This window comes from Patiria miniata, unplaced genomic scaffold, assembly GCF_015706575.1.
Source record: "Patiria miniata isolate m_02_andy unplaced genomic scaffold, ASM1570657v1 HiC_scaffold_7, whole genome shotgun sequence".
Classification (NCBI taxonomy): Eukaryota; Metazoa; Echinodermata; class Asteroidea; order Valvatida; family Asterinidae; genus Patiria; species Patiria miniata.
The window spans coordinates 36,863,610-36,887,311 of record NW_024037074.1 but is presented as its reverse complement, the minus strand read 5'-3'; the positions used below and the strand labels follow the sequence as shown (position 1 = coordinate 36,887,311).

At 42.4% G+C, this 23,702-nt stretch overlaps 2 protein-coding genes and 1 long non-coding RNA gene across 7 annotated transcripts; 1 reads left to right on the top strand and 2 right to left on the bottom strand.

The window, feature by feature from the left end:
- Nucleotides 1–144: 144 nt before the first annotated feature.
- LOC119746459 (serine/threonine-protein kinase rio2-like) lies at nt 145–12,608 on the top strand. The gene is made up of 10 exons (XM_038223423.1): nt 145–307; nt 5,633–5,771; nt 6,492–6,605; nt 7,200–7,254; nt 7,454–7,574; nt 7,853–7,941; nt 10,092–10,283; nt 10,711–10,803; nt 11,131–11,203; nt 11,745–12,608. The coding sequence occupies exons 1-10, from the start codon at nt 242–244 to the stop codon at nt 12,513–12,515; spliced, it is 1,713 nt and encodes a 570-aa protein (XP_038079351.1). The 5' UTR covers nt 145–241; the 3' UTR covers nt 12,516–12,608.
- LOC119746460 lies at nt 1,095–3,147 on the bottom strand. Its single transcript, XR_005273751.1, has 2 exons — nt 2,848–3,147; nt 1,095–2,127 (listed from the first exon to the last, which is right to left on the bottom strand). It is a non-coding gene; the product is annotated as an uncharacterized LOC119746460 (long non-coding RNA).
- A 269-nt stretch (nt 12,609–12,877) lies between the features above and the next one.
- Nucleotides 12,878–23,478, bottom strand: LOC119746457 (DNA polymerase kappa-like). Of its 5 annotated transcripts, none has more exons than XM_038223418.1 (13): nt 23,280–23,478; nt 21,635–21,856; nt 21,046–21,175; nt 20,600–20,711; nt 20,257–20,409; nt 19,162–19,831; nt 18,421–18,545; nt 16,905–17,071; nt 16,013–16,142; nt 15,135–15,306; nt 14,247–14,789; nt 13,771–13,828; nt 13,269–13,353 (listed from the first exon to the last, which is right to left on the bottom strand). In XM_038223418.1, the coding sequence occupies exons 2-13, from the start codon at nt 21,792–21,794 to the stop codon at nt 13,269–13,271; spliced, it is 2,505 nt and encodes an 834-aa protein (XP_038079346.1). In that variant the 5' UTR covers nt 21,795–21,856; nt 23,280–23,478. The 5 variants fall into 5 exon arrangements, with proteins under 5 accessions (XP_038079347.1, XP_038079346.1, XP_038079345.1 ...); XM_038223417.1 differs by having other exon boundaries at nt 23,289–23,478; XM_038223421.1 differs by having other exon boundaries at nt 23,325–23,478.
- Between the last annotated feature and the right edge of the window lie 224 nt (nt 23,479–23,702).

Here is a 23,702-nt window from a genome sequence, read left to right as displayed (position 1 = left end):
CGCACGATTTCCTAATTCGTAGGAATATGAAGCCCGGGAAGGGACAGGGTGGATTTTTGGGGGGGAATTTGCTAATTCGTTCGCACGAATTCCTAATTCGTTCGCACGACTGCATGCGCTGTACTTTTCCGGCCGGTGAGCTACATAGAGGGCGCTGTTTGAGACTTTCCAATCGTAGGTGCGTGATATGACAGCATGTGTCTTAATTTCTCCGAGTTTTAGAAACCTTTGACACATCAGGATGGGAAAGCTGAATGTTACAATGCTACGGTACCTCACGCGGGAAGATTTTCGCGTACTGACTGCCGTAAGTTAGATGAAAACCTTCAGTTTTAACTGGATAAATTTGACTTAAATTTTACTGCCCATCATCATGTGGGGATGTTTCACTCTAGTTAACCAGTACACGTGTATTTCCGACACACGTGAATATGTCGTGTATTGTTGATGTAGGCCTACCCATGGCCTACCTACTCCTAGAACTATGAGGCTCCGCGTGAGCGGAGCCTCATAGATCAAGAAGCCCGCAAAATTGCCTGCAGCACAAAACACTAATATGGTGGTGTACCCTAACGTGGCGCACTTCGAAGCATACCCAAATTTCCTCGTGTAGTGTTGCCAAACCTCTTTGTTGACAAACCTCAAATTCATGCAGTGAAATACTGGTACTTTTACCTTATTAATGCTTGCTGTTTAACCTCTGTGAACAATTTCGGTTTCATAAAATTTAAGCCGAAATTAAAAAACGGGGTACAACTATAGAATGCAGGGCCACTTTACTCTACATCCGCGCCTCCGTACGGCTGCGTGGAGGCGTGGAACCCACAGCGAAAAATTCCCCATTGGCCGTGTAACACGGATGGGAATGGGGGCGTGGGCGACAAGCGCGGCGCTCATTGGTGGACGTGCCCGGCCGGGCCCGTGACGTCACAGAAACCACATGTCAGGGATTCGTTTACGCACGCACGCACGGCCTGTGCAGGCACGTACGGCCGGTGCATTCCGAGCCGCGGAGAACTTCGCACTGTCGAGCGGGCTGACCTCCCGCAAGTTTATCACGAAATAGATTACGGATTTTATTTAAACAATTGTCATTTCCAAGGCGTGTTGATAGTCGCAAATTGAAGTATTTTAAGTAAGGGAAGTCCTCCTTTCATCCCAGGAAATTCTGGTTAAAATAGGAGCATTTTTAAACTATATTTTCTAACTCTTAGTTGTCTAAAATATACAAAGAAATGACTCGGGATACAAATTCAGAGACATCAGAGACTCGTTTTTAATAGAAAAGTTTGGCCGATGTTCATTTTTATTATACGCATGTTCGTAATACCTCATATTTTGTGTATTACAACTTGGTTGTTTTTGGTTAGTATACAATTCACTTGGAAAAATAGTGGAAGATCTCTTGACCCAAACACTCAAGTTATACATTTAAATCTAAAGATTGTTTATAAACTTTTTTCACAATAGTGCTTTCCTTGCTGTCCATTCCCAGGGCTTTATTTTTACCAAGTGCATTATTGTAATTGTAAATTTTAGCTTTTTTCAATAAACATTCAACCCGTTTTCTATGTGTATAGCATTGTTCTTGTGGTTTCAACCGGTACCTGAATAATTAGGTCTAAGAGATAAGACTGAAATTTAACCTACATGTACAACACGTAAACAGCAATGTGACTTCCCTCCTCAATAAACAGCCCCCTTCACACCCCACTCAGCTCAGCAGGATTAAGGGAAACAATGGCAGGTTCAAACCTAATTAAGATAAGGCTTAACCCATTGCATAGCCTCCAAGACGTTTTCTCTCGAATAACGGTAAGTTTTGAATTACTTGTATTAGTTTGTGTAGTCATGTAAGCTCTTCTGTTTGAATTGTTATGCTACCGTCAAAATGGGGAGCGATAAAGACAGTTTGAAATAAAAACTTCATGTCGCACGACATTAAAATATTTTTTTGTTAAAATTGGGTGGGGAAAACTATTCATTAATAACGGCAATGTATTAAATGTTGTCGCTGTCACAGGAGGCACGCTTCCACCTCTTCATGGTGCTGCAATTTCAGGTGACATGTAGAAACTCTGGACCGAAAGACGACACCACGACAAGGGCACGACACTTCCCGCCAACCTGAAAAAAAAATTAAAATCCATAAAATAATTGGTAAAGGGTTTGAAGGTACAGGTCGCCGATGATGGTTAAAAAGCAATTAAGGGTCTATTAATGTTTTAATTTGTATAACGCTTCCTTAATTTACATCTCTTTATCTGTCCTTAATAAACTTTAAAAAGTGAACAATATTCAGGAATTCATAATTCCTAAAAAAAAATCTTAAAGTTAAAGAATCCAGAAATCAGAAAAAAAAGACAAAAAGTTCCTAAATTAAATCAGGAAATCCTGACCCCAAACAATTCCAAAAGTTTTTACAAGAAAAAATCCTGTCAAAAATGCCTGAAATCAGGAAAAATCCACACAAAAATTCTTGAAATCCTGACAAATCGCACGCCTGGATTATCAAATCTGAATCAGTATTAAATCTGAATCTTGCAATTTCATCGCTTGCACGAATGTCAATTTACATTCAACAAACCGCACGTGCATGTACCGCGCCCGCGCCGCCTAGATAGACTGTACGCATCGCGGTCAGGTCGTATATGTGTAACGGCCACGCACGATTTGACGTACGACGTACGCATCAACGTCGTCGTCGCCATGCATATTGACGTGGCGCACTCAATACACTCAACCCCCACACACAAAACACGTTGCATATGATTTTCCAATGATTAACGAACACCTTCAGCCAGTGGCGCGGTTTCACACTAAAATCGCAACAAAAATATGACCTACCAAAATTCAAATACCACCAAGGAATCCGCGAGTTGTTGCGCCTCAGGTTGACACCAAAGAAATGGAATATAAGGTCGAAGGAAACCACGAATTCATACGATTTTGGTACCATTCGAAAGATCGTCGTGAACTCTGTCGAAGTGGAAACGACTCGCGGTACAGACGTGAAGCATGTGCGCATGCGCAACAGTTTCATTCATGAAAACTGCCTTTTATGGTCAGTATGATGACGTCATATAATGAGATCGCTGTGACGCCCTCTCGCGGCCGTTCCGTGCCAATTCATGTAGGGTATTTTTCGCTGTGGAACCGCAGTCGACCTACCTCCGAAAATCGATCGTGGAGCCGCAGAGAATTGCGCCCTCTATCGGTGCGTGTCTCTCCGACTCGACTCCGCGACTCCGCGCCTCCGCCACCAGTGTATAGTGCCCCGCGTCACGCAGAGAATTGCGCCCTCTATCGGTGCGTGTCTCTGCGACTCCAAGACTCCGCGCCTCCGCCGCTCCAGACAGTGCCCCGTCGCCCTCCTCCCTTCCTAATTGGCCCGCCCATTTAAAGCGATTCTGCGACTCCAAGACTCCGCGCCTCCGCCGCTCCAGACAGTGCCCCGTCGCCCTCCTCCCTTCCTAATTGGCCCGCCCATTTAAAATGGATATGGATGCTTCGTTCTCAAAAAAATTCCGCCGAGAATTGCGCCCTCTATCGGCGCGAGTCTCTGCGACTCCGCGCCTCCGCCACTAGCCACTCCAGTGCCCCGCGTCTCCGCGATTCTGCGACTCCAAGACTCCGCGCCTCCGCCGCTCCAGACAGTGCCCCCAACACATTTACAAGCACGCCCTCCCTTCCGATCCTTCATGAGAAGCTTAGAAGACAAGTGCAGTGCATTCCTTCGCTGTACTTAGCACTTTTTTGCAGGTTTGCATATCTATTACTCCTATTCCATCCACGCCTCCAGGCAAAATAAAAAACCTTGCTTCGGCGTGGCCCTGCATTCTATAGTTGCTCCAAAAACGGTGGCGTCCGGAAATTGGGCACAATTTGGCGGAGTGTTCCCTAACGTGGCGCACTTAAATAAATCTCGGGAAATTCCAAATTAACATTTAAGAATTTCTGAAAACTTGATAAATTCTGATAAATCATTATTATCTCTACTTACATACCCAGCCAGATGTTTGTCACAAAATTATTTTCTTATTTTTCGGGGCATTTTCAAAGGGTTCACTTTGCACTTGAAAATAAAATCGGAAAATCACGCCAAAATAAGTTTTTCTTTTAACTTTGTAGCGGGTAAATAAATTCGCGATTTATGAACGGGAGTGTTTATAACTTGATGAAATTTCACTTTCTGTGAAATTTCAGTTAAAACTTTTGCTCTAGCTAGGCGCTACAGGCGAAAAATCAAAGTGCGCCACGTTAGGGGGCGCGCCACGTTAGGGTACATCAACAATAAAGTACAAAAACGTCCATCAAAATGCAGCCATTTCACACAGAACCGCTGCACAGTTTGCCCCTATACTCCGTACTTTATCTCTTGACATACTCACGTATCTTGTGCGGAACTAACATAGGTGGATTCTGTCGGTTTTTAGGCCAAAATGATGAAAAATATGCCCTTTCCGCATTGAGCCAACCTGACACTTGAAACGTGCACGCATTATGATCGAGCGATGATTTTCGGTTCGCTCGGAGCGCGCCGCGGGGGGGTACGGTACATGCACTTGTACGCATGCACATCATTTAGCTTGTACCGTACCCCCCGCGGCGCGCTCCGAGCGAACCGAAAATCATCGCTCGATCATATGCGTGCACGTTTCAAGTGTCAGTATGTTAGTTCCGCACAAGATACGTGAGTATGTCAAGAGATAAAGTACGGAGTATAGGGGCAAACTGTGCAGCGGTTCTGTGTGAAATGGCTGCATTTTGATGGACGTTTTTGTACTTTATTAGTGTTTTGTGCTGCAGGCAATTTTGCGGGCTTCTTGATCTATGAGGCTCCGCTCACGCGGAGCCTCATAGTTCTAGGAGTATGGCCTACCCTAACGTGGCGCGGCCCCTAACGTGGCACACTTTGATTGTTCGCCTATAGCGCCTAGCTAGGGCGAAAGATCAAGTTCTAAACACTTCATTAATCAGGAGTTTATCTAGGCCTACCTGTTACAAAAATAGAGGAAAATTTTTATTTCGGCATGATTTTCTGATTATATTTCGCAGTGTACAGTGAACCCTTTGAAAATGCCCCCTAAGATAAAACTATTTTCTGACAAACTTCTAGTTGGGTATGCAAGTACAGATAATATTAGTGGTTTATCAGAATTTATCAACTTTACAAAAAAATTTCAATGTTAATTTGGAATTTTCCGAAATTTGAACACTTCACTTGGCCTATTTTGTGCCCAATTTCCGGACGCCACCGTTTTTGAATTTTGGATTAAATTTGATGACACCAAAAATATTCACAGAGGTTAAATAGCAAGCAATAAGGTAAAAATGTCTTATCATTTTTGCAATTCATGACTGACCTACATTGAGATGATAGGGCCAAGGCCTATATGAAGAAAAAAAAGCAGCGTCAGGTTGCAACAATCTTTCCAATAAACAATAACTTGATTTTGAATCAGGTTTTTATCACTTATAACCAAAAAGTTACAATTTTCCCCCCCCCCCCCCCCCCCCCCCCGGACCTTCGCGCTGTCCAGGCGCGCGCCGACAATGCCAGATGGCCCCCCGTTAAGAGTTTTTTAAAGAGTTTACTGATCGTAAGTTATCTTGATCTTTGGCCGTTCAGCTGGAGATGGGAATGAAGAACCATGAGATTGTTCCCGGATCGCTGGTTGCTTCCATCGCAAACCTGAGACACGGTGGCTGCTACAAGCTTCTCAAGGAACTGGTTCGCAACAAGTTGATTGCATGGGAACATGGAAGATGTAAGTACCAGCAGCCACTGCCTTCTAGTTCGGGAAGTAAGCAGCCACTATATGTGACATTATGGTTGAAGGGGGGGGGGCAGAAAGGGTCATATCTCCCCCCCCCCCCCCCTTTGCTATTATGTCTCCTGTTGCCTCTCCACGTTTGGATCCTGGATACCTTAACCCTAACCCCCTAGGCCCTCTGGCTAGGAAGCATCCTGCAAAATCCTCCAATTGCCATCATGTAAAATGATCCTTCAAAATCATCCATTGTTTCTTGACTTTCTTCAGCGGAGGGTTGACTATTGCCTCATACCTTCAAAATTCTCCAACAATCACTGTTGACGGGTTGAGGCAGTGCCGCTGACATTCAGAAGCAGTGCAGATAATATCGAGGGAAAGAATGTAATATCCAGACGCCATTTCTTTGGTTGTGTTCAAAGTCTATAGAAAGTCGAGTGCATTTTCAAAGTATTTTCTAACTAAATTGGAAATGTTTCTCAGTCCCAGATTTCAACATGTTTGCAATGGAGAGAAACATTTCCAATTTTTTTAGAAAATACTTTGAAAATGCACTTGACTCACCATAGACTTTTTACATTGCCAAAGAAGTGGCGTCGGGAAACTACATTCTTTCCAAAAAGTATGTCGGCGAAGGGCAAAACCCATTATTAAAAACACTATAGAGGGAGTTATATTGAACAGCATGTTGTTCAAGATTGGATTTTTTTTCTCCAGATCCAGGTTATCGACTAACGTATCCAGGCTATGACTACCTGGCACTGAAGGCTTTAGCTGCAAGGGATGTACTGACGTCAGTTGGAAACCAAATAGGAGTCGGCAAAGAATCCGGTAACCATCAACAGTGTTTCCAAATTTTGAAAACAGGCTCAGGTCTCTGTATTCATTCAGTTTCCCACAGAACTAGTTCTTCGGTTAAAAAAGAAAAAAATGTAATAATGCTTATATAGCGCTTTTCATGATATCAACAGCGCTTTACACAATTATTCCCCCATTCATCGGGCCACGAAACCACGCGGTAGCCGATATCAGCGCACATTCGGTCCTTTACCCTCACGGGTACCCATTCATACTCCTGGGTGGAGAGAGGCAATTGTAGTTTAGTGTCTTGCCCAAGGGCACAAACACCATGTTCCAGGCAGGGTTCGAACCCACGCACCATCGTTCTGCAGTCAAACACCGTAACCACTGGACCATGGCATTCTACAAAGAAAAACACATAATAAATAAAGATATATTCACACTCCTGTAAATTGGTATGGGCACATCTTAACTTTTGTGATCTGATCCCTTGAATTAAGTCCACTTGTGTTGCACTCGGAGATACTTATAGATATTCAATCAGAATTTGTACCCTAGAACTCATCTCACAAAAGTATTTATTTCAATTGTGTTTACGCTGCTCTGCTTTTCCCTTTTTTCCAGATATCTACATTGTTGCCAATGAAGACGGGGAACAGCTGGCCTTGAAATTGCACAGGTACATATCATTGTGTAATACTTGGAATAGTTTGTTTTTGTTTGTCGGGTTCTTAGTTTGTTTATATGGAGTTTAGGGTTATTTGTTCCTAAACTGAGGCTTTGGTGTCCTAGGGAAGCATTGTTATGTTAAGACAGTAAAACACTACCAGGGAAACTGTATAAATAAATCTTGATGAATGTTTTTCCCCTCGGTCCAGGTTGGGACGTACTTCTTTCCGCAAGTTGAAGGAAAAGCGGGATTACCTCGGCAAGCGACGCCATGCATCATGGCTCTACCTCTCCAGACTAGCTGCTATGAAAGAATACGCATTCATGAAGGTAAAGTTTCATTATTACCAAATCAAGCCCAACTTTACTCACTTTTTGTCCGACAAAATTCTCCAGACTATTCTCGGGGCAAGGACGAGGCCCTGAGCATTTCTTGAGTGAAAAATTTAAAACACAATTCTTCATGATTTTTTAGAGAGTGAACAATGTGACTTAAAATTTCATGTGAAAAGCAATGTATTTTACTGAGTTTATTTTTCAATTATAAGTTAATATATAGTTGTTTTTTAATTTTCTTGAATGTCAATTTTCATTTGTAAAACACACAGGCACTTTATGATCACGGTTTTCCGGTTCCCAAGCCTGCGGACTTCAACAGACACTGTGTGGTAATGGAGTTGATGAACGCTTATCCATTGTAAGTGATAGGTGCCAGTACGTTGTCTTTATTCAGTTTGCTCTGAGATTGGCATTAAGAGAGTTAATCAGATGTTTGTAGGTCACTCATTTTTTCCCCCTTTGTGTGAGCCATAATTGATCATAACCCCTTAGGCCAAAAAAAAAGTCTCCAGTTTCTGGTATGCGCGTCGCCGTAGCCATGCGCGTCGGCAAAATGAAAAAGTTTTTTTTTTCAATGAAAGATGATGTCTCAAAACCGCCAAACTCACTGGTTTGACTGGAATCCTGCTGCTGCATAATTTTAACGTGTTTTTGGATGGGGTTATGATCGAGAATAAGCTTTATGTAGCCTCTCTGGACTCCCATATATTTGCACTAAGTTTAGTCGGGCACCATTTGCAGTCATCAGCCGACATTTGAGGCAAAAAAATCAGGTAAAAAAAAAAAGCTGCGTCGCCGCACCACTTTTTGGGCAAGCTCCATACCAGAAACCGGAGACTTTATTTTTTGGCCTAAGGCCAGGTTAACAAAAATGAAATTTCCCGTATGGTCCTTTAAAAAAAATGAAGGAGGCAGGCGCTTTTTGAATTTTTTTGCCAAATGGTGGATTTTCCATGATGGCAAAATGGATTCTTCTATTTTCCCAACTCTTTTGCTGATACGAAATTGTGTCCTAAGGAGCCCTAACCCTTTCTACACATCTACAAATTTATACAAACCAATAAAATACAATATATTGACAGTATGTTTGCAAAATAAATTGCAAATGTATGAATTTAAAAAAAAAGAGGCAGTTTGGAAAAAAGGAAGCGGGCAGAGACAAAATCTGGGTTTTTTTTACTCGGCCTTACCATACAGGGTACTTTGGCTTGAAATCCTGCCAAATGCAAACTACAAGGTGGCAGGACTGCCTAGTGCAACAACATCAAACAAGTCAACTATCCCTGAAGTTTAACTTACTCGTGACCAGACTTGTAATGGACTTGACAGCATGTACAATCCTTGGTCCTGCAGGGTTGGTATTAAAGGAAACATGCAGTCCAAAATTTTCATAACGTATTTTATTTTATATATACATTCATTTATGTGTATTAAATGTGAATTAAAAGCAGAACTGGTTCTGGTGTACGTTTAGTGTGGTAATTTGCCGTCCAAAATTGAACCCCCCCTTTTTAATTTTCGCGGCAAGTCCAAATGAGGGCGCTGTTCATGACATAAACAAAGGCAGAGAAATCCAGGGCCCGTAAATGACGTCTGGGTACGAGACGGATTAGCGAAGCTACTGTGCTGTGTGTATGTGCAGCCGCCGCGTACCCGTACGTGGCATTATATGCACACGTACGAATGTGTCTACATGGGATATGTACTAGTACACGTGGACGTGCCACGGTGCCACCGTTGCCGAATGAACACAACGACGACCGTCATGACCGTAAAAGTTCCGAAGACCGTCCTCTTCTTTCCTTAGCGAATCCGATGAAAATGGTACAGATTCGTCCGATTCGAATCAGAGTTCTAATGATTCAGACACTGACTCGATGTTTTTTTAGGGGCATGCCCAAGTTGCTGTACAGACCAGCATCAAAGCACGATGGCTCAAAGTGCAGCGCAGAGGGCCGCGAACTCACTGGGCCCGGACCACTTTGCTCTGGTATTTACCTTCACTTTGGCTCTCCAAATGCTCCGATATTTCGGATTTACTGGAAACAAATGAAGGCTTACTCCATCCTTGGTAGTTTTGCTACACCCAGCAGCCACACACCTTGTCGGCATGGCCGAAAATCGGGTGTTATTTCTCCTCGATTCCGAACGAAACACCAGAAAAACTTTCAGTGCCGCAATGTATATGTACATGTATTATGATGCATGCCGCAATGCCGGTGCCCCCGCAGCGTGGCAAGTCTCTGCCTTCGCTTGCGTCATACCCCTCGCGAAGTTTTATGTTAATGAAGCTTCCCTTTGTGGGGCGGAGTAGTTTGACCAAACATGTTCACAAATTATTTTCCCCCATTTATCTTAGAAAATATACACCGCCATACACAAAATATTGTTAAGAACATCATCCTTTATTGATTTAAGCAAAAAAAATGCAATCAAAATTTTATTTCATGTTCCCTTTAAGTAATTTTTTTGTAAGATTTCTGTTTCGTTTCTTGCTTAAATTTTTAGGAACCAGATCCACGACCTTACTGACCCAGCCTCCACCTACAACGACCTGATGAATCTCATCATGCGGCTGGCCAGCCACGGCCTGATCCACGGCGACTTCAACGAGTTCAACCTCATGTTGGACGACCGGGACCGCGTCACGCTGATTGACTTCCCACAGATGGTGTCTACGTCCCATAGCAATGCTGAAATGTGAGTGACCATCTCACACTTTATGCACAGGATTGGACACTGATATCCCCCACCCCCCTCCACCCAAGGAACAAGATTTTGGCCACTTGCAATACAGTAAAAATGCACGTGGTTGTGTAAATCCTAGTTGGTTTTTAGTCTGTCGTGGGCGAAAATGGCATCCATTCGATGCCACTGAAGATTTTAAATATTCTTTGTGGATATTACTGTGAACCAGCTGTTCATGTGACATATCAAAAAAATATACCCCAATATAAAGGAGGTAATATTTTGGAAATATTGACCACAAAGATGGAAAATGACCTCTAATATAAGGTTAGCCAAACCTCAGCTTAGATTCTGACTTTGAGAAATACCAATTCAGAACAGAAAATTTCTTGAATCTTGAAAATTTATTGATAGCTATGGTTTATTTTCTATCCTGTAGGTATTTTGATCGGGACGTTCAGTGTGTGCGCGATTTCTTCCTGCGACGTTTCCAGTATGAGAGTGAACTGTACCCAAAGTTCTCTGATGTCTGGTGAGTGAAATAAACTGGGATTCACTCAGTTTTTTTATACTTGAAACTGGGGCCCAATATCGTGGATATTCTACGCAGCAAAAATATTGCTTCAAAAATATGTGCTAAGAAAAGTCAACTGAGAATCAGTCATAAGAAGTGTGCATCACTTGACGTTTTAGCTTGTAGGCAAGTTTTACCAAGCACTTTTGTGCATAACCCTTCATGAAATGGCCCCAGTACAGACATTTTCCAAAACCAGTTTATGAATACACGTCAATAATTAATGATTTGGAGATATGCCCAATGTTATTTTTTGTGTATTTTTTGTGCTTTCTTTCCGCTTAGTCTGGAGAATTCTCTGGATGTCGACGTCTCAGCGAGTGGCTTCACAAAAGACATGCAGAAGACACTTGAAGAGGTGAGATTTCTTTTAAATTTGACTTTTAGAGTTCAAGTTTAGCCGACTACCCGAATCCTTGAACTCCTAGAATGTCAGTATATGGTCATTCAGCATTGAAAGATTGTCTCAAATTATTTTTGTGACTTTCCCGTAACTGATAAGTTTGCCTCGCTAGCACCAACCACCTTAGGGATGAATGCAAAATTAAAGAAGGAGTAACTCGAGGTTTTACTCGAGGTACCCCACAAAATCTTGTTAAACTTCAGAAAACCTTCGAGGTAAACCTTTTTTGTTTAATTTTGCTTTCTCCCCTTATCCAAGTGTGCTGGTGACAATTTAGTCCTTCAACAAAATCTTATGAAGGAAACGAGGTTGCAAAGCATTGCGGATAGCTGACTTGAGATTAAGTTACAAACTATCTGTGCAACTTCTTGCAAATGCAGAAATGTGCGTGTTAAGCAGAAATGTGCGTGTTAAGCACATCTGAACCCATAGATACGACGGTAGGTACTAGCTAAAATAAACATGCATTAATTAGGTAATTGTCCTCGTAAAACAGGAAATACTTGCACAGAGAGGAGAGGAAGGTGTGGAACGGGATGAAGCAGAAGGGGAGGCAGAGGCAAGTCATCTCCAAGGAGATGACAGCGACGATGAGAATAATCTCCAAGAAGATGACAACGTTGATGTGAGACTTTCTTCCGAAGAGGATGAAGATGAGGATGATGCTGCTTCGACTAAGGAATCCACAAGGACTCGTGTTGATCCACACCCAGAACTTGTGGATGAAGCCGAGGAAGAAGTTGTTGATGTATCCGTCGAGGAAGGCGTGGATGGAGTAGGAAGCAGGACTTTGGAGGCAGGCAGAGAGGAAGTTGTCGATTCAACACAGAATTCCGCAAGAATTTGCGTTGATCCGCTACCAGAACTTGTGGATGAAGCCGAGGAGGAATTTGTTGATGCATCCGAGGACGGAGGTAGGAGTCCAGAGCTAGGTGGAGAGGCTGATTTGAGAAGAGAAGAGTGTTTAGAGGAAGATTTGGAAGATATTGCCGCGTTGAACAAGCAGTACCGACCGCATCGGGATGCAGCCAGCCTGGCCCACGTTAACCACCACACGCGGCAGCGTAGCAGCGACAGTTTCACCTCCACCGCCACCTCCACAATGGACTCGTCCGTGGTCAGGGCAAAGGTCAAGCAGAGCCTGCTGAAGAAGCAGAAGGCGCAGCAGAGGCGACGGAGGGCTAAAGGGGAGGCGGGGATGGTGACAGAGATGAGGCGAGACAACCGAGATAACATCAAGCAGAGCGTCAGCGACGTTTGGTTTTGAAGGGCTCATTAACCGTAACCCCCTTGAGTGATTTATTAGGAATCCAACACCCAAACTGTTGGACTCCGATTATGGTGGTATGCCTAACCCCATGTGTAAAGCATAATCACTTTACTAGTGCAGTCCTCACTCAAACAGATTCCAACAAAACATGCTGTTGGATTTTGAAGGGTTGGGGTGGTTAGGGTTAAGAGACTGCGGGACTGATTTCATGTGGTTGCATCCTCCGATGCACTAACCTGATTTTTTGGACACTAATTTAAATTTCTGTTTTGTCACATGACTTGCATTTCCCAACATTCAATTTACTCCATGATTCAGTCTTTGATATTACTCTATCAAACCTTCATTGAAACGTCCAGTCTGGTTTGGTATTGAAATCATACATTTCTTTAATGTTTATTCAGTTGTTATTCAAATAGATAAAACAAATTATTATTTCAGGCTTTTTATTCTATTTTAAATTGCATAGAAATATGTATAGCTCTAAGAAAACATGTTACAGTACATACAATGTTGTCACTTAATTTGAGTTCATGTCAAAATAAAGACTCATTGGGCTATTTCCTATCATTATTTACCCATGCTTGTATCACTAGAAAGAATTTCATGAAAACGAAAAATTCTTATGTTCAGCAATTAATAAGCAAAACAAAGTCGGGAGCTTTTGTCCCCATCCACCAACAGGCGCCATCCATTAACGTCTTCACTACAAAGATAAGCAATTTAAGTATTTACGGCATAAAAGTAAATTCAGTTGAAGAATCTGTCCAGTGTATTAGTCTGTGTCTTTTCCTGTTTCCGGCGTTTGGCTGAAGACTTGGGACCTGATGAACCCCTGCAGACAAAAAACAAAAATCAGAATAGAAATCAAACTGAAAGAGAATTGGTGTTTTTCCCTGGAAGCAATTAGTATGAAGAGCAAGACCCTTCAGAAAATTCTTGAGCCACTGGTGTCAATTTGGGGAGAGTTAACCAAGTTGGTACATTTCACAATGTTTATCACGGAAAGAAGGTAGTATTCCAGATGCCACTTCAGCGGTTGTGTATAAAGTCTACGGAAAGTCGAGAAAATGTTCAAAGTATTTCCTTACAAAATTGAAAATGTTTCTCGGTCCCAGATTCTTATCTTTTTCAACGTGTTTGCAATGGCTGACCTTCATTGAGATGATATAATGATGAAAAATGTGGCATCAGGATGCAACATTGTCTTTATCTCTAATATGTAGTCCCAACTTTATGTCAGGAGTCATACCTTTTTCCTTTTGCTAAAGACGTTGAGTTCCGGCTGGCAGTGGGATTGTCTTCAGAGGCTGTCAATTATTACAAGGAAATATGAAGTCTTCATTTCATTAACTCTTTAAGTTTGAAAATACATTGACAAAACAAAAGATATCAACTGCAACTGCCCTCCAAGTTCAATTTCAGGAATTGACACCCTACACCCCCCACTCTCCATCCCAATCACCCCCTTCTCTCCCCCCCCCCCCCTTTGTTTAAGGACAGGGACCGGGAATGAGTAGCAGGTGGGAGGTGTTCAATGCTTGGACTGCAATCAGGTCCTTTGATCAGGAGAGTACTACAGAGTACTGCTTCAGTTGGTGAAATGCAAAAGTTGGTCAACATCGGACCACTTTGTAACATTCAACTTCACCAAACATGTAAGGCTGACATTGGATAACCTGAACATAATATGACAGATGATGAGTCCAAAATCTGTTGCTGACTCACCTTGCTGTTTGAGCATGTCTCGTATTGCCCCTCGGTTCAGACACACATCCACATGTTCATTGAATGCCTCCAGGTCAGTGCAAGGCTGCGGGATATTGCACACAGGACAGAGAAACTCGGACGTTCCTATGGCATCATTTGAAACATCTTCCATCGCCGATTCGTCACGTCTGTGATTGTTTCCCGTCGTAGAGTCGTCTGTTATCCGATCACCCAAGGTCGGACAGAAGTTCCGGTCGCTTGGATGTACTTGGGAAAAGGGACTTTCTGTCTGTGGTTCTGATGTCGACGGTTGCGGCTCTGATTCCGAAGGCAATGTAACAACCACATCAGACCCTGTCCTCTTCTTGGGCGAATCAGATGAGAAAGCTACCATTGTATTCTGCGATCTCGGTTTCTCGTAACCATTGCCGGTTTCTTGGTGCACTTCTGGTAACTGTCCAGACTGGGCAGCAGGGTTTTGACGTTTCTTGAAGAACTCTTTGATGCTGCCTTGTTTGTTGGTCGAGGCGCTGCTTGATTGGAGGTTGGACAGTCTGACTCCTGTTGATTAGACGAAAAAGGTAAGACAAACATGAGCAAGGGTTTTTCACGTCATCATTCCTTACATGTGAGTGGAATTCTTTCTTGTGTTTTAAACCTTGGGAAGCAACATGAGAAACGGTATAGTGTGTGCCGTCTCCCTTGCCAATTTTACAATCTTCAACGCTGCAGATGTCATTGTCAACTTTGATGTCGGGTTTTGCATATGGATGCTTTAAGCAAGGTACCTTGCCAACAATTTTATTTTTAACAGAAGCTGGTGTTCTGTATTTCAAACAATGACATGTACAAAACTTCAGTTCTTCATTCACAAAACTTCAGTGGCCCATGATCAGAGAGCCTTACCCATTAGCCTGAGTCGAAGCGGCTCTGGCTTACAGGCGTTGATCTCTGCTCTAAGTAGATCCTTGGCCACGCTGAATATGCAGTCGGCCGAGTTGATGGCCATGGGGACGGAGCACGCCTTGGTCTTGACTTCAAACTTGACTGTCTTGAGTTTGATGGTTACTGTCTTGCCCTAGGAAAACAGAAAATTAATAGATCATTAATTCTGCATTGCAGCCATCTTATGGCCTTTTCACACTAGACACATGTCGGTGTTGACTGGAGTAGAGGCACGGTTGAAATCATGCAGCGTTTCACATTTAGAAGTGTTCAACCCTGCGCCAACCCTGCGTCAACTGTGAGATTGATTTCACCCCGGGTTGAACTCAACCCTCCTCCAGAGCAGTGTTGAGATTTTCAACCCAGGTTGAAACTCTTGCCAGGGTTCAAAACAGTAGAAACCGAGCAAAATAAACTTGGTTTGCACAAAACCAGTGTGAAACGATGCAGGGTTGAACGCTGTTTTGAAAACTAAAAAAATCAACCCGGGGCGGCACTGGGTCCGCCCCAGGTTGAGTTCAACCCGGGTTGAGAGTCCCTAGTATGAAAAGGCCGTTTGAGATGTGTACTTTAAAATCAATAGAGATACGCTTGAATTGTCTAATGTGTATTCTCTGTTACTGAGTTGCGATCACAAACTATACCTCAAAGATAGATGTTGCATGCAAAGAGTCTATAGACTGGTCACTGAGCATACCCTTTCTCTTTCTTAAATATGTCTCTTGAAAAATAAAGACAAGATGTATCCTGAGGAAACGCGATAATCTTTCAGCAGATGTGTATTGCAGTCTTCACATCCCAATTTGGGTCTAATTCCCGAGTTCATAGTTTCTACTTACCACCAGGTCTTCGTTCTGCAAGTCTTCGGCCAATGCCTGGCACAGCTCGCTGCATTTGCTGTAGAGATCGGCCGGCTTGTGCAGCTCTCTAAACGTCCGCTCGGTGCTCATGCTCTTGCGTTCACTGTCTCTGCAAATGTAAACACAGAAACTGCATCACAAGCTACTTTCAGGGAATTCTGTTGAAGTAAACTGATCAAATTAAGACACTTTTAGAAGTCAACATTCAATTTGCAGTTTGAAATTCTATAGTTTTCTTTCAACATCTTACTTTCGTTTGTAAATGATCTGGGATTGAGGGATTTGGTTGTGTGTACAACATAAAATAAAGTCTGTACTCATACAATAACTCATTAAGGGTAATTAGGTTTCCTGACTACAATTATATACTTTTTCTACTCAAGAAAATGTGCATGCTGCATTTAAACACTCTTGTCATTACAAAACCATGTAAAACTCATGAACTGAGCACATTTAGCAGAAGACCAGACGACATCTTTCCAAGACCAGATATTCATTTGAGTATGAAATGAAAGCTGAAAGCTGCATCTATGAGCGTTTTCGAAACGACTGGCTTTGGCTTCATCTTCGGCTTAATGACATTTTAGGCCCCGACTTCGGGGACTCCAGCTACATTTTGGTGCCTGTTATGCTTCAGGAACATTCAATGAAGACAAAAGTTGGAAAAATTTCGTTTAGTTCGCCTCTCAGTGATTCAGAAGTAGGAGGCGAAGCCGAAGCCGAAGCCGAAGCCGAAGCCGAAGCAAAGGTTTCGAAAACCCCCTATGTCTCTTATCAACATGTTCCCACTAATTTGCAATTGTGCGAGGTGATATCCCGAGGACAATATCCCTAGACAAAAGCAAGAGTACAATGGAAGAACACAACATACCTCTCGACTCTTGTCGAGCCTAGTGCCATCGATATCCTCAGGAAGTGCTGAGACGATATCTGCGAGAACAGGAGGTGCAACAGCGCCCTCTGTTGGTAGAGGTCTGTACAGTTCTGTATGCCGAGAGCAGACAGCATCCTCTCAGTGACTTTTCCAATCCCAGATACCTGGGGAAAAAGTAAAATAAGATAAGTTTTCAAATAAACCACACAGGGAAACTGACTAGGTGTATTGTAAGAAATCTTTTTAAGTTTGACAAAGAAATTGACTGGAGCAGGGTTTGAACCTGCGACCTCCGGATTGCTGTTGTTCTACCAACTGAGCTATCCAGCCCTATGTTGGCGGTTTATGGCTTCCGAGTTCTGACTAGCTCCCCTTGAACAAAGACATTGACAAAATGGGGAACTGCCAACATAGGGCTGGATAGCTCAGTTGGTAGAGCACCAGAATGGCAATCCAGAGGTCGCAGGTTCAAACCCCGCTCCAGTCAATTTCTTTGTTGAACTTTAAGAAATTTAAATAAAATAAGTAACGTGACTTCTGTGACTTAAATTTTACCTGATGTGTTCAAACGTTTCTGACCAGGGTGAAATTTCATGGAGGTGATAAGCTTAGTAAATTTTTGAGCTAAGCAAGTATCAACGAAATATAAAAGCAGTATACATGTACAAAGCATGACATTTTGGCTGGGAACTTGTTTTTGCATAGCAGATATTTTCTGTGCTTAGCAGATTTCTGTGCTTAGCAGTGTCAAGAAATTTGCCCCAGCTGAAACGAGTAGATTCATTTTAATTTTTGTTTTAATTTGTAGAAAAAAAGCAGGATTAGAGACTTAAGGACAAACTCAAATCCCATTCCAGTCGATGTCATTTTCCAAAAGATTGTGTATTAGACTCAACATCAATATCATTATGTCCCCATTTAACTAACTATGATTAACAGATACGACCGTAAACAAACCTTTTGAAAAGCTTTAAACACATAGTCCCTGTACTGCCCCCAACTGCCCTGCGTGTTACTCCCTGTACTACCTATAACTGCCTAACAAATGTATTGTGTCGTGAATTCATCAAGGAATGAACCCTTCCATGCAAACATACATTCTGTGCAAAGTTGTCCTTTCAGTCAAAATCAATCAAGTGACTGTTTTCAAGAGTTAAGAGCTCCCAGTCTACATAAAGCAGGATCGACTGGCTGTGACTGTTTATGTAAATTGCTACAGCTATGCTTTGACTGTAGGTGACTGATAAGCCAGCTGTGCCTACCACTTGCCTTATTTTGTCTGTTGACTGAATTTGACTAGTCACAGTACTTGCTTGAAATATGATCTGACTGTTGGTGACTAGCCTGTGTAAAAGGCATGGCAGGGAAACAGGATTGATATTTTGACTGTCTGTGACTGTTTAGACAGCAGGATGGTTAGGTGCTGAGATGTTTAGTCAGTGAAAACATATCTGTAGAGCAAAAACAATGAAATAATTTTTCCAAAATCAAACGAAAATCTTGAGATTTTGACCTTGCGAATTGGCAGCTGTTGTATGAACTCCATGACGGCTTCCCGGTCAGGCTGTATCCTGTACTGGCCGTTGGGCTTGTTCTTGTCAGAGCAAATCTTGGCCAGCATGACGTTTGGAGCAATACCTGGAATTAGTGCAATGATTTGGTGTCAAGAATGGCTGAAAATCTCTGGGTCTGAGAAAAATGGTGAAATGTTGAGGATAACAACTTTTAGGACAGCATTTTGAATTTGGACAGTTTGGACATCCTGCTTAATTTGTATTAATTTACAATGAAATGTAAGAACATTTTCTTCCTTTTCAAAGCAAATTTGGACGCCTGACAGAGTTGTAGTCAATCACGATTCAATCACAAGTAAACGACAAGTTAATCACAAGAAAAAAATTTCCCCTTGAATTTATATGTGTTAGGACTTAGCATTTACAAATTTGGTATTTTGTGAAATTATTCATTGTGGGCCTATAGCCCCATGAACGTCACTGAGTGATAGACCCGTTGCACTTAATAAGATGCCATTATTAAATCACAAGTAAGGTTAAAAGTAATGGGAGATGAACAATCACATAGGAACGCCTTTGTCACTGTGTTTAGTAATTTGTCACTTAACTTCAAACTGGCAAACTTATGCTTGACTTGTGATGACTTGTAATTATTTGTGATGGCTAGTAATTTACTTGTGATCGACTTATGACAACCTGACTACATATCTGCCACAAGGTCTTAATACACCAACAATCACCTGCGCTGGCTGTTAGCTGGGTCTTCTGCTCAATGCGGAATCGTATCTCCTCCACCACCTCTTCGACAGTGAACCCAAAAGTTCTAGATCTCTTTCTAGAAGTCACTGCCCCGACAGCGCAATGGCTAGTAGAACTCTCAGTCTTACTAACTCCAAGGGACGCATGACAAGGATCTGAAGCGTTATTAGTTGATTCGGCACAGCGACAAGCAACGCTGGTGTTCGAGGAGACTTCCGCTTGCATCCTGCTGGGCGATAGAGTCTCGTCATTTGCCCCACCACAGACACAACTTTCTTGAGTTGAATCTTGCTCAGAAATGTCACCATGACTCTGGGTTTTCCCCACACTATCCTTCTCCTCACCCTCCTGGACATCATTCGTCGGTTCTGATTGTGAATTCCAATCCCCGTAATCAAACGTTCTCTCCGCCTCCGAGAGTTCTTTCCTCTTTTCCAAGTGTTCCGTCAGGTCAAAATAAGCCTCGTCCAGACTCATGGGGCAGAAGTTGGGGTCGTACTGGCCCAGAATTTCACGGACCTGCGTGCTGACCGCGCGGTACTTGTCAAAGTTTGTCGGAACAATGACCAGTTCGGGACATAGCTTTTTGGCAATGAAGCCCGGCATGGCGGCCCTGACACCATAACGTCGGGCATGGTAGTTAGAGGTACTCTAAAAATAAAAAAATTAAAAATTAAAAATGTGTGTACATAGAAAACACATAGAAGACCTTAATAGTCATTTCACGACTGTGAGATTGTAACACTCATTTTACACATGATTACATTGTGAATGTGATAAACGAGGGCTGTTTTTGGTATTTTTTATTGTTGTTGAACACTGTGGTAAACATGGTGAAGACACCACATGGGCTATCTCTTTGGCGCTTTTTTTCCTTCCCTATTTTTATTCAGTAACGATGAATCCACAAGTCTTTTAATGCATATATCCCCATGGGTGGGGGAGGGGGTGGGGTGGAGGAGGGGTGGGGGAGGGGGTTGGGGGAGGGGGGTGGGGGGAGGGGGAGGGGGGTGGGGGGAGGGGGTTGGGGGAAGGAGGGTGGCCAGGGGAAGGGGTGGGGAGGGGGAGAAACTTACCAACATGCTCATACCACCCACTGCCATTGGTTTATTCTTCAAGGAAGGATTGTCTCGCATCTCCACTGCAGCATAGAAGGCGTCCATGTCTAAGTGAACGATGCTCCGACTAAAATCTCTGCTTGCCTCAAGCTCAGCAGCCATGGTGTCCACCTGAATACAGAAGAAATGATTGGAGAGGAGTCACAAGACCGCACCACATAGAAATCTAACTTTTACAGTTTCTGACACTGCCTGTTTGCAAGAAAAGAAAACTGGTTGGAAAATTGTTCAGATCTGGTTCTTAGAGTAAATATCTCAATAGAGATGTACCAACTCAAAATTTTGGCAGTCCAGTCCTTACCTCTACCAGTGCGGCGGCTTTCTGTTGCTGAGTGATTCCAGCTAGCTGCTGCTTCATGCGATCTATTCGTTGGTTGACCTGTGCTTCTTTCTTACGTTCGTTCTCATAAAATCTGAAAGATAACAAAAAAGCCATACATGCATGGGACTTACCTAGCTGGAGAGGGGGGGGGCAGTCAGAGAAATCTCATGATTTCTCCTCTCATTTTTCTTTCATTTTCGGTTTTTCTTTCTTCTTTCTTCTTTCCATTCTTGAATCTTATTTTTCACTCACAGAAAGGGGAGGGGGATCTGACGCCCCCTTCCCATGTGTCTGATTTGAAGTGCAGGTTTTAAAGGCCTAGCTTGCTTATTACTCTGCAAAAAGAGCCGATACAACTTCGATATAATTTAATCCTAGGACTGGCCGATCAAGAAGGTATCACATTACTGCCATGAGAGCTGCACCTTGATCCTTTGGAAGTTTCCAGGATTATCTTGTTAATCCTCTCCTTATCCAATCCGTCCATGCCGGCCTTGTTGTCGTTCAGTGCCATGCGGGACATCATGCCGTCGCCCCTCGCATCGGAAGTTGAAACTTGACGAAAGGGAGGGAAGAATCGACGCAAATATAAATTATCAAAACTGATGATTTTCAGTTTCAATTCGACATTGTTCTTGGCTGCACTTTCTATGTGACTTCAGTTAATAAACATTTTCATTTTGTTAATAGATTTTTCACTTTAGACATAAATTCAACATTTTCTTGTAGAATATTGTGGGAAGCGTTAGAGTTTAAGTCAAGTCCACCACAAGTGACAAGTCCAGTCACAGCTCAAATCGTAATTCAGTCACAAGTATCAGAGGACGAACAATGGCAAACAAACAGTTCTTCACTGTTCATTCGAATAGCTTGCGTCTTGACTTGAGACTGGCCAATTTCCCATGGACTGTGCAAACTTAGAACTCGAAGTACGCCGAGTGCTACTTTCTTCCTCTTTATTTTTTAAGGACTTATGTTTGTTTGCTTCTTTGAGTTTTATGAGAGTGTAGTTACCACTAGGATTCCCGTCATCTCCAACATTTGAAGAGAGGCTTGCCTCCTGCAGACCATCGTTCCGTGTTTCAAGGAGCGACTCCACTGGTTCATTCCATCTTTCTTCATTTTCTCCTTCATCTTCATCTTCATCTTTCCAGTCAATGTCCTCCGCATCCATTGCTCGCTTGTTTTAAAGATCAAATCCTAGAAAGGTCAGCATCCGCATGAGAAATTTGAGACCTTCATTACAAAAAACAAAGAACAGTTATTGCTTTGTGTGGGAGGGGTGCATGGCTATAAATGTTGTTATTTGAGGGAGTTCCCATTGTCTTTATAAATATGCCGGAATGCTAATTAAAAACTGTATATTGCAAATAGTTGCTTTTGTTCTTCACATTTGTGATGAGGTTAAGACTGTGTGGCCCTTATCGGACTAGGCGCCACTGCCGGTCTACCTCCTGTTGGAAAAACGTGCAAAAACTGTCATTGTTTTCTCGGCAAGGTCAGCTTTATTAACACTTTTGAAACATAATTTCATGGTTTGTACTAACAAGATAGAAGGTTTAACCATATCTCTAAGACAATGTTAGTTTCGGTAATCATGTAATTATTTAATACACCTCTTCTTATGTTTCACAAGTTCCGTTCAAAAATCGAAACCCAGCTCTAGCTCAGCTCTCCACAAAATTAAGCTAGCTGATAAGGCCCCCCTAAAAAAGTCTCCGGTTTCTGGTATGCGCGCACGTCACCGTAGCCATGCGCACTGGCAAAATTAAAAAGGTTTTTTTCAATGTAAAATGATGTCTCAAAACCGCCAAACTCACTGGTTTGACTGGAATCCTGCTGCTGCACAATTTTAACGTGTTTTTTGATGGGGTTACGATCGAGTTTAAGCTTATATATGTGGCCTCTCTGGGCTCCCATACATTTTGCACTAAATTTAGTTGGGTACTATACCATTTGCAGTCATCAGCTGACATTTGACGGGGAAAAAAGTTTTTAAAAAAAAGTTTTAAAAAGCCGCGTCGCCGCACCACTTTTGGGGCAAGCTCCATACCAGAAATCGAAGACTTTTTTTGGGGGGGGGGGCCTAATAATATTAACATGATATCTTTAAATAGCGAACTGCTTGGATGAGTCCAAAAACATAAAGTGACTTGTCCTGCTTGTAGTTGTAAAGTTGTATCACACTCAAATGTTTAGGTATTAAGTCCCAAAAGATAAAGGTGTATTTTCGTTCTCTAGTCTATACTTAGGCCTAATCTCTAGAGTACATAAGCTCAACTTAATCCCAGGACTACGTTTACGAATTGCCTTTTTTAACATTTGGACATGGTCTAAATCACTATCGTCCGACCATGTCCAAATGTTTAAAAAGGCGATTCTTAGAGTCCTAACTAGGACTAGGCTCAACTATGAAATTTCTGGAGGAAGATGCTGAAAATGAGAAAGGCTTAAATCTACTCTAAGCTTGTTTATGTGTTTTTATTCCTCCATGATATTCCCTAATAAATTAACTGAATAGGTCCTATGCCTCCCTTCAACCTTCAAGCATGGAGGAATTTCAAGGAACATTTATCCACAGAGCTATCGATAACCTCTGCCCCCCCCCCAACAATCTCAGGACCCACCCCCTCCCCTCACTAGTCTCTGAATCCCTCACATCTGCCACCTTCTCAAACTATTATGTCCTGAGCTGATGACCAACAATTCCAAGAAAGATCCATAATCTTCAAAGCCCGCTCGATGATTTCACCTTGAGATCAAACACAATGACAATCACATGACTCATTATGACAGATTTGAACCCACTGCATGCAAGCAAGACCCCATATGCCATGCATGTGATAGGACATGATATAAATTTGAACATATCGGATATTCTTTATTTACCGCAAAATTTAGACTGGCGTTCAGTCGTTTGTCAATTTAAAACTTGCTTATTTTCCAATATGCTACCTAATTATTCGAGCTTTCCAGTTCACATGTTTTTTAATGTATTTAAAACTCAATTTAAGAACTTGCGAGCCTGGCCAGTTTATAATTTCAAAAATTTTAAAGAGAAAACAGAGAAAATATGTAAATG